Below are 13,539 nucleotides of genomic sequence, written 5' to 3'. Positions count from 1 at the left end.
TATGTGCTGGATCTCTGCCATTCTCTTTCCTTTTCACTTCACCAGATCTGAAGAATTCTTCTGTTGGTTAATTAACCATAGCTATGACCAAGCCGAGGGATGATTGTTATCAGAGTGGAACACATTAACAATCTGCAACCATTACTTGAAATGGATTTGCTGCCCACCTAGTTTCTCAGTATGGATGCAACATGAAACTATGATTCATGAGCCCAGAAAGCATTCAGATGTCCAAGCACGGAAAGGAAGGAGTGGTCTCATCAGATAAATTCAAGTCATACTTTGGCATCTGAGCCAAGATTTGTCATGTTCAAGAGGTTATGTGAGTAGCACCACTGGATGCCACGAAAGAATGCTACTTGCGGCACATTAACAAATAAACGGAGAGGTTCTGAAACATTCGTAAGAAAACGTCACACAGAGTAGTAACAATGCTAGATTAACATTCTTGGGCTGAATAATCAAGCAGGTGAAATCAAATTGCATCATCACCATTAAAACTCTTCATCTTCAAAAAATGCACATTATCATCCTTCTAATAGGCCTGCTCGTGTTACGGATGAAAAATCCCAATATTTTCCTCTCCTAACAAGTTTTGTTTGATTTTATTGTCACTTCACTGTTTAATAGATCGCCAGGCAGGCTTTGATCAATGTAGTTAATGATTTCACAAACCCGAACCTTCAAATCTGATCATATCACTGATCATAGAACAGATACACTTTTAGACAGCTAACTATGTTAAATAAGCAGCTAACTTAAGATGAATATGAATGAGGAACATGGTTAGAAGAGTGTGTGCATGCAGGCAAAAACATTTGTGAAATTCCTGACATGTCTTAAATCCTTAACACGGGGAGACCTTACGATCATAATCTTGAGAAGAAATCTTTGCTCAAGATTTGTGTATCTTGTGAAAATCAGTTTAGTTTATCAAAGCCAAGAGAATGTGGTAGTTGGGAAGGAGAAAAGGACTTTGAGGTAGCCAGGAAGATAAAAACAAGTGGGAAAGATAGCACCATATTTTGATGGAGACGAGGGCTCTGGGGATATTTGGGAAGATGTCAATTACCCAGCTGGGACACAAATGCTAATTTCTTGGTCTTGGAGGAATAAGGTCTCACATCCAGGCCTTTGCTACAAATTTTTCATGCAGACTTGGCACCGTCCCACCCGTGTCCGGAGCTGGCCCGCTTTCAGCGTTTCGGAGATGGGAGAGTCAGCAAACTGATGGGTTGCCTCCACCGTGGTCAGCCAAAAGCTGTACTTGTTGGAAAAGTAATGGCATGTTCCTCGGGCACCGTTGCACTCAATGAAAGGTGTGGCACGGAAGTCCTCCAGGCAGGATCCGGGAGAGACCAGGGACTGGCCACCGCCTTCGGCAGCCGTGTGCTGAAAGAAAGCACCAGCGAGAGAATGATGTTGGTGCGAAGAATCGTATCAATTGTGCTACGGAAGGTCAAATGCAAACATCTTGAGTCAACAGTGCCCTACAAATGGCTAGTTTCCATCAGGATGGGTGGCCCAATTGACTGCAGGCAACTGGCTTCGAGAGTCACAGCCAAATTCAAATCACTGGAGTTTTCAAAAATAGACAGGGCCAACATTTGACCAGGATGGTATAAGTCGGTGATGGTTAACCTTTTTGGTACTGAGTGCCCAAAGCACGCGTGCACACGCATGAATGCACACACATGTGCCACAATCCCCAAAATGCAATGTGAGCGCCCCCCGCGCATGCACCCTGCACATTCCCTGCGCATGCCCCCCCCCATGCATATGCCCCAGGCCCCCGTTTTGGCTTCCAGATTGGTGCAGGAGGCTTTTCAGGCCCAAAATGGGGCATGGGGTGGGGGGACTCGCAATCTCCACAGTTTCTACCCCCATCGCATCCTAGCTTTCTCCTGCCTTCCTGCCTTCTGTGCCTCCTCCGATCTTTGCAGTTTCTCCCCCCATTGAGTCCTAGCTTTCTCCTGCATTCCTGCCACGGAGAGGCACCTACGGAAGGTGGAACCTGCGGAGATCGGGGAAGGCCCCCGTGCATGCGCAGCAGAGACCCGAAGACCACCTGGCTGATGGGAGGGGCGCACATGTGCAGTGGAGCTGGGCTGGGGCGATGGCTGCGTGCCCACAGAAAGGGCTCTGCGTGCCACCTGTGGCACGTGTGCCATAGATTCGCCATCATGGGTATAAGGTCTCTTGCCTTGAGCAGGAGGTTGGAGTAGAAGACCTCTGAGGTCCTTTCCAGTCCCATGATTCTAAGTTCATATGAAAATTGCTATTTGTTTCCCCTGCTATTAAAAACCTCACTGGATGTTGCTAGGCAGGCTAGGAAAGTTTGAAAAATAAACAAGCACCAAAGCCTCCTTTTTAAATACAGAACACAATGAACTCGCCCAAAAATTAAAGGTGTTAAAGTGCAATCCCAAAGGTAACTGGTCTTTCTTGGTTTTTTTCTTTGAAAACGTTTTGCTTCTCATCCAAGAAGCTTGTCCTTTCCTTTCCTTTCCTTTCCTTTCCTTTCCTTTCCTTTCCTTTCCTTTCCTTTCCTTTCCTTTCCTTTCCTTTCCTTTCCTTTCCTTTCCTTTCCCTTTCTCTTTCCCTTTCTTTTCTTTCCCCTGCCCTTCCATTCCCCTCCTCCTCCCCTCCCCTCCCCTCCCCTCCTTTCCTTCCCCTTCCCCTTCCGTTCTGAAGAAGCTTCTTGGATGAAAAGCAAAATGTTTTCCAGGAAAAAAAACCCCAAGAAAATCCAGTTGCCTTTTGAAAAGCACCTTTGGGACCTTCATGACACGGATGATTGAGAACCTCCATAGACACTAAAATGCAATCCATTTTTGGTGATAGAATGAGGAAAGGGCTCACGTGGCCATTAAATGGCAACTGGAAAGAGCCACTGGTGGCCTGAAGACCACCCAGCTAGACAGGCCATGGCATGAGCATGGATAGGCGCTCTGTGTATATGCACCGAAAGGATGTGCGTTCCCACACGTGGCCATCTCTTCTGGGATTTCTTACCATGAGGAAGGAGTAGCCAATCCAGAGACTCCGCCAGCCTTCGGGACATTGTGGGATGGTGATGTCCTGGCTGTGGACAGCCACAGCTTGGGATGGAGCTTCGCACACCGAGCAGCGACTGATGTATTGGGCGATTTGGTAGCTGCTGACGGGCATCATGGGTATCGGAGCGGTGGTGGAAAGCCAATAGGATTTATCATTGCGGCTGGCGTAGTAGCACACTTCGTCGATGTTGCAATAAATAAAAGGCATGGTGCTGAAGCGAGGCAGGCAGGAGCCAGCAAAACCTTTGAGAATGGAGGAACAAAGCATGGAATGGAGCATTAGCAAGGACTCTCATTTCTGCAGCTGTGACTGCAAGAATACAGGTAGTCCTCAAGTTATGATCACAGCGGAGCCCCAAATTTGTGTTGCTCAGGAAGGGAGTTGTTATGTGAGTTTTGCCCCACTTTATGACCTTTTTAATCACAGTTATTAAACGAATCACTATAGCAGTTAAGTGAATGATGTAGTTGTTAAATGAATCTGGCTTCCCCCATTGGTTTTGCTGGTTGGAAACTGGCTGGGAAGGTTACAAATGGTGATCACATGACCCCCCAGGACAGTGGATCTCTCATAATTACATGCCAGTTGCCAAGTGCACGAATTTTGATCACATGACCCTGGGGAGGCTGCAATGGTTGTTAAGTGTGAAAATTAGTCATCTGTCACTTTTTTCAATGTGTTGCAACTCTGAACAATCATTAAACAAATGGTTGTAACTCAAGGACTACCTGAAGCGTGTTGTGTTCAGAAGCCAGCTGCCTGAAAAATCTCAGCTCCTTGACCTATGATCACAATTGGGACTGGGATTTGGGGAAGCAGCCCTCGTAACTTTAAGGATGGGTTGTAAATCTGTTGTAACTTAGAACCGTCGCTAAATGACTGGTCATAAGTCTTTCATGATTGCATAATGCTTAATTCTTTAGTTAGACTGTACTGTCATATAGACAAACAAATTCTGGATTATAATTAACATATTTATTGGACTTCCTTCCCTTCCCTCTCTCCTTTCCTTTTCTCTTCCCTTCCCTTTCCTCTACCTTGCCCTTCCATTCCCCTCCCCACTTCCCCTCCTTCCCCTTCCCCTTCCCAATTGCAAAATCATCTTCTCTTTCATAAATGGAGGGATTCTTTCCTGCCCTCTCATTTTCCTGTTGTTTTCCCTTTTTTTCAGGCTGGACACATTGCTTACCCAGATCTTGATTGTGGGACTTCTCCTGGCCCTCCACATATAGCAAACTGTAACCTTCCCAGAGTTTGTTCATGCCCACCGGACAGGGTGGGATCTGGTCCGACTGGCTATGTTTCACCAAGGTATAGCCAACCCCAACGCTACGACCTGGCATCCCGGGCAGCCCAGCCAGACCTGGATTCCCAGCACGCCCTGCGAAAAGAGAGAGGAGCTTCCATGCAGCCTGTGACTGGTATCTGCCCAGCAAGATCTGGAGAAGGTTCATTCCCAACCTGCCCCAAGCAGTTCAGTCTCAGCTGAAGGGACGCAAGTCAAATTGGAGTTTGGGTTGTCAAACCATCATTTCCTTTACTCCCTGTAGAACTGCATTGTCTCCTGCTGTATACAAACAGACTACCTAAGGCACCTTTTGTGTGCGTGTGTGCGTGTGTGTGTGTGTGTCTTCAAGTCAGTGTTGACTCCTGGCAACTGCCTGGACAGGTCCTTGCAGTTTACTTGGCAACATTTTTGGAAAGAGTTTGCTATTGCCTCTTTCCTCAGGCCGATTGGGAGGGTCACCAGATGATTTTGGGTCTAATGGAAAGACCAGAACTTAGTTTCCCCGGTTCTAGCCTATAATTACTACACCACATTACAAATTGTCTGAAATGGTATAGGGTTCCCTGCTTGAGCAGGGGGTTGGACTAGAAGACCTCCAAGGTCCATTCCAACTCTGTTATTCTGTTATTGGCTCTCACCCAGTGGGGAAATGTAAAATTTGTTACTACCGGTTCTGTGGGCGTGGCTTGGTGGGGGGTTGGGGTAATATGACTGAGTGGGCGTGGCCAACTTTTTTTTTTTTTTTAACTTCTAAAATAATTTTTTCTACAACATCTTTGGCTGAAGAGGTTGTAAAAAAATGCTTTTAAAGCCTCTGACGATCCCAGCTGACTTGCCTGACCGGCAGAGGCTTTTTTTCCTTTTAAAAACATTTTTTCTATAACCTCTTCAGCCAAAGAGGTTGTAGAAAAAATGCTTTTAAAAGCCTCTGATGATCCCAGCTGAGTTGTGCGATCATCAGAGGCTTTTTAAAAAAACTTTTAAAAGCATTTTTTCAGCCAAAGAGGTTGTAGAAAAAATGCTTTTAAAAATTAAAAAAAAAGCCTCTGATGATTGCGCGGCTCATCTTGGGCAATGGGAGAGGGGCAGGGATTTTTGCTACTGGTTCTCCGAACCACCCTTTGCTACCGGATCAGGCGATCCGGTCCGAACCGGGAGCATTTCACTCCTGCTCTCACCTAAAGTAAAAGGTCTTTGTGAATGCCTCACTTTGACACATCCTCTTTGGACAGCCTTTAACCTTCTTCCATAAGTCCCATTTAGGAACAACTGATGCCTTGGAAAACTTGGCACCAAACACTTAAGGAAGATCTTAAGATCATTACTCTCTCTTGGGATGATGCCAAAGATTGAAACCTCTGGAAAATACTTGCTGGCCAATGTGCTCTACATGGGATCTAATGAAGATGATGATGAAAAGTAATCTTCTATGAAGATTAACCTCTCTGGCATTTACACATCAGCAGCGTTCCATAAATCATATCAGTTGTTATCTTAACAGTTTTTATAGCACTTCAAGTCAAAAGATGCTAATATATGTAAATTTACCTTCAAATCCTGGTAGTCCTGGAGTTCCTGGAGAACCCGGGTCTCCTACCACACCAGAAGGACCTGGTAAACCATTAAATCCCACCAGGCCAGGTATGCCTGCTTTTCCTTTTGGACCTGGTCATGAACATAAATTTTTTGTCCCATTCATTTATGATAACCATTTCAATTCAGAAGTCACAAGAGACTGATACCCTTAAGAAGAAGACCAGTTTATCTTGGCTTGGAATCAGATATGTCTAGTCTAATGAAGAGAAGGACTAGAGATGACATGACAGCAGTGTTACAATATTTGATGGGCTGCCACAAAGAAGAGGGGATCAACATATTCCCCAAAATATCTGAAGGCAGGACAAGAAACAATGGATGGAAACTAATCAAGGAGAGAACCAACCTAGAACTAAAGAGAAATTTCCTGACAGTTAGAACAATTAATCAGTGAATCGGTCCGCCTCTGGAAGTTGTGGGTCCTTCATCACTGGAGGATTTTAAGAAGAGAGTGGACAACCACTTGTATGAAATGGTATAGGTTCCCCTGCTTGAGCAGGGAGCTGGACTAGAAGACCTCCAGGGTCTCTTCCAACTCTATTAGTCTGTTATTCTGCTTTTACAAAGAATAAAAAAACAAGCTCTCAGTAGGGTTTCTCTTAGAAGCCAGTATTCAAAGCATTCTGTTTTAAGCCTGAAGGTCTTTGTAGATAACCACAGGAAGATGGATCCTCCAAGGATTCTTTAGAGACCACCTTCTCCAGAGTTCCAGCTTTGCATACCCCCATTTCTATGGACAATGTAACTTATTTTACCTTGTGGTCCAGTTTGCCCCTGGAAGCCAGGGTCTCCATTTAAACCAGGGTTGCCATTATTTCCAGGCAATCCAGGTAATCCAGGAGGAACTCTGACTTCTTTTGGTGGTTGGGTTAGGCCTGGAGCTCCTTGCAGCCCAGGAAAACCTGTATAACACGGAGGAAGGATGACTTGTAAAATGACATTCATGGGGTATCCCACCAATGTGGTTAGAAAATCCAAGGTCATATTTTTCTGTCATTATTAGGGTGGACAATGCGCAACAATCATGCAATGAATTGCTAAAGTGTAGAACATTCCTCCCTCCCCAATTGTTCTTCCTGTCTTCAATCCGCAGTGAAAGATGTATCAACCTAGAGAATCCACCACATCTTCAACTTTTCAAAAAAGACCATGGTAAAAAAAAGACTCCAAAATAGACCAAGGATGCCTGAGAAAGAAGAGGAATGTCCTATAAAATGGCACGTCTGTTTGTCTGGAACCCCAAATGTAGCACCCAGGGAAACAGTGACCACTTTTGGACCATCAAGTTCTCCTGAACTGATATAGCAAGCAAAGTTCCATAAATTCTGAACCTTGGTAAACATCTCTACCATAACTTCAAAACAAACTTGAATTTGGGGTTCATCCTAGATTCTAGGATGATGTCAAGCCCAGTAAAATTAGGGAAGCAAGAACTACAGAATAGAGATTTCAGTAAGACATCTTGTGTGCTCAACATTGCCCAAGTTGAGTTTCAATTTATGAGATATGGACCTGAATCACTTATGCCTGCTTTTTCTTCCATTCCTTGCCTGCTTCCTCATAACCTCTCATAAACGGTACATAGCCAATCATCTGTCTGATGCTCGTACAGTAGTTCTCAACTTATAACCATAATAGAGTCTGCCCATTAGAATTGTAAATCATGAATGTTGTAAAGCAGGTCACCCAAGTGGTCAACTCAACTTTACGACTTTATTTTTGCAGTAGTTGTTAAGTGAACGTGGAGATTGTAAAGCAAACCAATTGTTTGCTTTGGCTGGTTTTGCTGAAAATCAGAAGTAAATGATGGGTTTTGACAAAGACACTCTAAAATGTGGTCATGTGACCATTGGATGCTAGTTGTCAAGAGCCTAAAATGTGATCATGTGACTGCAGGGAGTGAGGCCACCGGAACTTTGGAACTGGGAAGGTTAGTCATAACTTCAAATAATTGCTATATTGCAAACCTGTATGGTTTGATCTGGAGTTACGTGCATTGTCCAAGACTTACCTGGAAGGCCTGCTTTGCCTTTTGGCCCAGGGAAACCTGGATCACCCAGTGGTCCATCTTTCCCAGGCATTCCCATGAAACCTGGATCCCCTCTGAATCCTGAGGAGAAAGAAAAGAGAAAGATCCAGAGGTTGGCTTCTAAATTAGGCAGGACTGAAAATTCATCAAATTTGGCAGCTTCTCCTCTTTCAGAACATTTTGGCAAACACTGAAGCCGTCTTCACCCTCTTTCTCCCACACAAACTAACTAAACTTCATTATCTCTTGCTCATCTGGAATGCAGCCCCTCCCTCCTGGGAATCCAGACTACATTCCGCTACATCTCCTCACCTTTGAAACCTGATGCACCAGGGACTCCACTAAATCCAGGGATGCCTGCATTGCCTTTGAGGCCTGGGAAGCCCGAAGGACCGGTGGGGCCTGGGTTACCTCGATCACCTTGATTGAAGGCTGGGCCCGGTGGCCCTGGTGGCCCAGAAGGTCCTTGTAAGCCTGGGCAAAGAAGAACCAAGAAGATGTTGTTGCCAGTCAGTCCTTGGTCTGCTGGGAGTTCTGCTGTACAAGAAACCCTTAACTCATTCCAGCAGTTCCAAATCCTGAAATTGTGTCCATGTGTTACCTAGGAAGTTGTTGACAAGCCCCTTTAAAAATGATTGTAGGTAGTCCTCATTTAGCAACCATAATTGGGAGCGGCCACTTGGTCGCTAAGTGAAACTGTAACTGTGCTTATGATCTGGCTTCAGCTTTCCTTTGGTTTATAGACCTGAGAAGGTCATAAATGTGAGGACTGATCACAAAGTTATTTTTTCATTCCTGCGAATAGTGGCTAAATGAGACCGTTGCTAAACAAGAACTACCTGTATTAAAAAGTAGATCTTCCAACATGGCCATTTTATGTACAAAACATCAAATGAAAGTATCTTACCCCATTTTCATTTGGCCCTTCAGAGAAGGCTAATAAAAATAACAAAACATCTGGAGCATCATTTGAACATGATTGGCATTGGCAAAATCCGCCATCAGTCAGTTGCAAAGGACAGCGTTGTTTGGAACAGGTTATATCCTGCCAATCATACCATCCAATTTCCACATCTGCCTATCTCAAGTTCTTGGGATGGATGCGATACGTGGATAAAAATGCCAAATAGGATCTGAACATCTGGCTGACTGTCGACCAACCATAATAAAACCAATAACCACAACACAGAACTTTTCTTGTATTTGGAGACAGCATGAATTAAATTCCTGATAGGCTCAAACACCTGACAATCCACCAAAGCTTAGAAATTAGTGACTTCAAAAGACCTGGAACCACATCTTAGCTATGTTTCCCCAATATGCTTGGCATTGAATTAAACTGTTATTCTAGGTTTCAGCAATAAATTGAATAAAAAGTTAACCTTGGAGCTTGAGTTTGTTCATCAGGATAAGTTCCAGCTAACCAAGTTTAATATGTCCTGGGAATGCAGGTGCTAGATTTGTAACATGGTATGTGATCAGTGTCATTATCTCATGATCCAGCTTAATTTTTCCTGGTGAACTTTTTTCCGTAAGTCAATAAAGTTATCCTCTTTTTAATGTTTTAAAGTAGGGTTTCATGGGGGGTCTTTTTAACCAGAGTGTATTCAATCATGGTTATTAAATAAATGACAATTGGCTGAATTTACAACTACTCTAGACCAGGGGTGTCAAACTCGATTTCATTGAGGGCCACATCAGGGTTGTGTTTGACTTTGGGGGTGGGGTGGGCATGGCCAGCTTGATGTCACTAGTGTCAGGGTCATCTGTGGTGGCCCAAGCACGCTCCCCCTCAAGCTCCGTTTTCACTGGCAGAGGGTGGCAGGAGGCCGCCGCAGCTGAAAATGGAGCCTGGGAGGGGCGCATGTGGCCCTCCCGAGCTCCTTTTTCGTTGGCAGAGGCACCATGGGCTGGTCCTTTACTGTTTCTAGGGTGGCCCCACAGGCCAGATCTAAGGACCCCATGGGCTGCATCCATCCCCCGGGTCTTGAGTTTGACACGCCTGCTCTAGACCATAAATCATGACTTATTAGCCACAGTGCTTAGGTTCACACATGTTAAGTCAAACTTGCACAAGGGAGGCTACGCCAGCATGTTTGTAAATGAGGTCTTCCTGTAAAAACCCATCCCCAAGCTCGCTCCTTCCATACCTGGCAGCCCATCTTCTCCAGGACGTCCCGCATCACCAGGCTTCCCAGGAACCCTTGAAGGCACAGAGATGCCAGGGGGGCCTCGCACACCAGTGAAACCTTGGGTTCCAGGAAGACCTACAATGACATAAACAAACTTTCCCAGACTCTATATTGCTGTAGGAAAAAAAGAGCCTGGAGGAGATCATGCACATTAATTGACGAATTTGAAACGGCTAATTCTGCTAAGAGGAAAAGGCCCAAAACACGAGGCAGATCCAGAAGATGGAGTGACAACATCAAAGGCCCCTACTGGGGCCACCAAAAGTGCAAGATCCAGACCTTTCGACACCCGAAGTGGTAAAAGAGAAGGAAGAAGAAAGAAGGAAAAGGAGGAGAAGGAGAGGAATTCTGGTAAGGTAAGTATCAGCATACCCTGGACAATCTCAATCTCCCTCTCTCTCTCTCTCTCTCTCTCTCTCTCTCTCTCTCTCTCTCTCTCTCTCCCTCCCTCCCTCCCTCCCTCCCTCCCTCCCTCCCTCCCTCTCTCCCTCAAAAAAGGCAACCAAATACAAATGGCATACTCAGAGGAGCTAAAAATGTTCAGGGTTTGGGAGGAAAATCAGGCACAGGGAAAAGGAGAATGCAATGGAATATCACAGAAGAAAACATGACTAGATGGAACTCAGGAAAGATTTTGTATGCTCCTTACTACAATTTATAATCCTTCCTCCTCCATCAACAACCAGTCACACTCACCTAAATATATTATCCCAACAATTGTCTACTGTCTCAACAAGGGGTAAGTAGAATTGGACTAGACTGGTATTTGATGAGCTGTGATGGCGCACTGGTGAGAATGCAGTACTGCAGGCTACTTCTGCTGACTGCCGGCTGCCAGCAGTTCGGAAGTTCGATTCTCACTGGCTCAAGGTTGACTCACCCTTCCATTCTTCCGTGGTCGGTAAAATGAGGATCCAGAGTTTTGGGGGCCATATGAGGTCTCTCTAAACCGCTTAGAGAGGCCTGTAAAGCACTGTGAAGCAGTATATAAGTCTAAGTGTGATGGCGATTTGGCTGGGGGACTACAGGTAGTCCTTGACTTACAACCATTTGTTTAGTGACCGTTCAAAGTTACAATGGCAATGAAGTTACAATGGCAATGAAGTTACAGTGGCAATGAAAAATGGGACTCCTGACTGTTTTTCAGTTATGACCTTTGCAGCATGATTATGTGATCAAAATTCAGATGCTTGGCAACTGGTTCAGAGTAATGACCATTGCTGTGTTCTAAGCTCATGTGATCTCCTTTTGTGACCTTCTCACAAGCAAAGTCAATGGGGAAGTCAGGTTCATTTAACAACCAGATTATTAATTTATCTACTGCAGTGATTGATTTAAGAACTCTGGCAAGAAAGGTCAGAAAATGGGGCAAAACTTCCTTAATAAATGTCTCACTTAACAACAGAAATGTTGGGCTCAATTGTGGTCATAGGTTGAGGACTACCTGTACCAAGTTAAGTTCAGAGCTATAGACGAAGGAAAAAAAAACCCAGAAAGCAGCAATGGCAGATCACATCTGTAATTGCCAAAACATCAACACGGATGTTATCACGAGGCATCAAGCTTGCCTTTTTTTACAAGGTTTATTCTGCGAGTGAATTTATCTGAGCCCTCAAAAGAAGATATTTTCCTCATTCTCAGCAAATTTAAAATCTTTTCATTTAAAAAATTAATTGTTGAAGGGAAAAGGGAGCCCTAGTCTCCCTTTTGGGTATAACAACTGTAGTAAATAATCTATTAGAATTAAATATTGAGTATTTGAATATTAAATTAAAAACTTGGAATTAAAAACTTGGCTTTTCAAATCCCTTGACCTGGACTGATGATGGGGTTTTAATTGGTTTTAAGGGTTAATTTTAAATTTTTTTAGATTTTGGTCTTTATTTTATATTGTGGCTTGTGTTTTATTGTTGTGAGCCGCCCTGAGTCCATTGTGAGATAGGGCGGCATATAAGCCGAATAAAATAAAATAAATAAATAAATAAATAAATAAATAAATACTTGGCTTTATCATACTTGAGTAAAGTATTCATTACAACAGTCCTATAAGTTTCATGTGGCTTATTTTGCAGTGGAGAATAAAGAAGTCCTTTGGATATCTTCATGACTAGTTCAGATGGAGATAAGATCTGAATCAGGGTCATCTCAATCTTAATAATTCTTGACGTCATTCAGGATAATTTGAATGCTGTTACAGCTCTTGATGCTATTCAACTATAGTATTCGCTTTCTTGCAACTTCTATTATTTACCCATTTCTCCTGCAGGTCCTTTTAGTCCACGAAGGCCAGGAGCTCCAGCCTGGAAACCAGGGTCCCCTCGTTGACCTTTGACACCTGGAATTCCTGCCGATCCAGGTAGTCCATTTTCACTCAGGCCTAATAAAATTAGAAAAAAACATGAACACCAGTTTGACCCAGATGCTGGCAATCCTTGGTGATTGAAATAAATCACAGGGAACCAAACTGGGAAAGCTGGAAAAGCATTCTCCTGTTTCTGTATTTTAGATTTTAGATGCTTCTGCAGGGAGCAGTCAAATGCCAAAACATAGCTGACAACATCACCACCCAAAAGTCTCAATTCACATATTTGTGGAATTCTTGATGCTCTCCAAACTTAATTGTTTTTTACCTAATAGATAATATCATCTGTACTTGTCACTCACCTTGATTAATATGACTTGCATTGATGAGGTTATCTAGCTGAGTAATGAAATGTCTATAAGTCAACAGTCAGGGTTAGAGAGCACCAAGAACTCCACAATTCAACCCTGAACTACATAAATTCTTTTCTATTGGAATCACATAATTGCACCAGAGGTTGGACAAAATGGAACCATTTAGGGGATGATATTACTGCATTTTATGTCAACCCTGAAGCTGACCTGACCGAGGCCATTTGGAGGCGTCAGTGTTGAGGCTTCACTGGAGCTGAGGGATAGGACTAGAGGGGGAAATAGAGGGAATAGAGATAGCTGGGGTTTTGTAGCCAAAACAAAATACTTTCTCCTGGGAACCAAGGACATTCCCACAGGTAGTCAGAGAGAGGAGGAGTGAAGTTACCAGGCAACCGGACGGTACCTTGATTGGTGAAGGGAATGAACTTTTACTTTTAATTAGGTGAAAACCGCAGGAACATTTAGAGTTGGTTTTCACCATCCTGTGCCAATATGATATACCAAATAAAACTGTTCTTTGAGGAATCATCCTGCCTTGAAGTTCTGTTTGTTATGGGTGTATTATTTGGAACCCTGACATTTTGATCTTACTGTGGATGTTTCTAAAGATCTTTTGATTTACCTTGTTTTCCGGGAGAACCTTTGGTGCCCGGTAAACCATTTAGGCCAGTCAGTCCTGGGAATCCTGGGAATCCTGT

General features: G+C 43.9%; 1 protein-coding gene across 1 annotated transcript in view; it reads right to left on the bottom strand.

Moving 5' to 3' along the window:
- Positions 1–946: 946 nt before the first annotated feature.
- The window catches only part of COL4A6 (collagen type IV alpha 6 chain), a 192,847-nt gene continuing 180,254 nt past the window's right edge, over positions 947–13,539 (bottom strand). The window contains exons 40-49 of the mRNA XM_070952120.1: positions 13,464–13,535; positions 12,417–12,542; positions 10,124–10,240; positions 8,286–8,447; positions 7,956–8,054; positions 6,700–6,846; positions 5,897–6,013; positions 4,250–4,441; positions 3,016–3,302; positions 947–1,392 (exon numbers count right to left, since the gene is read on the bottom strand). Coding sequence (XP_070808221.1) covers positions 1,138–1,392; positions 3,016–3,302; positions 4,250–4,441; positions 5,897–6,013; positions 6,700–6,846; positions 7,956–8,054; positions 8,286–8,447; positions 10,124–10,240; positions 12,417–12,542; positions 13,464–13,535 — 1,574 coding nt within the window. The 3' untranslated portion in view covers positions 947–1,137. The remainder of the gene's footprint in view (positions 1,393–3,015; positions 3,303–4,249; positions 4,442–5,896; positions 6,014–6,699; positions 6,847–7,955; positions 8,055–8,285; positions 8,448–10,123; positions 10,241–12,416; positions 12,543–13,463; positions 13,536–13,539) is intronic.

The sequence above is a fragment of the Pituophis catenifer genome, unplaced genomic scaffold (assembly GCF_029215685.1).
Source record: "Pituophis catenifer annectens isolate HBS135680 unplaced genomic scaffold, rPitCat1.0.hap2 SCAF_11, whole genome shotgun sequence".
Taxonomy (NCBI): domain Eukaryota; kingdom Metazoa; phylum Chordata; class Lepidosauria; order Squamata; family Colubridae; genus Pituophis; species Pituophis catenifer.
Note: the sequence above shows the minus strand (reverse complement) of the source record. Positions and strands in the feature narration are given on the sequence as shown.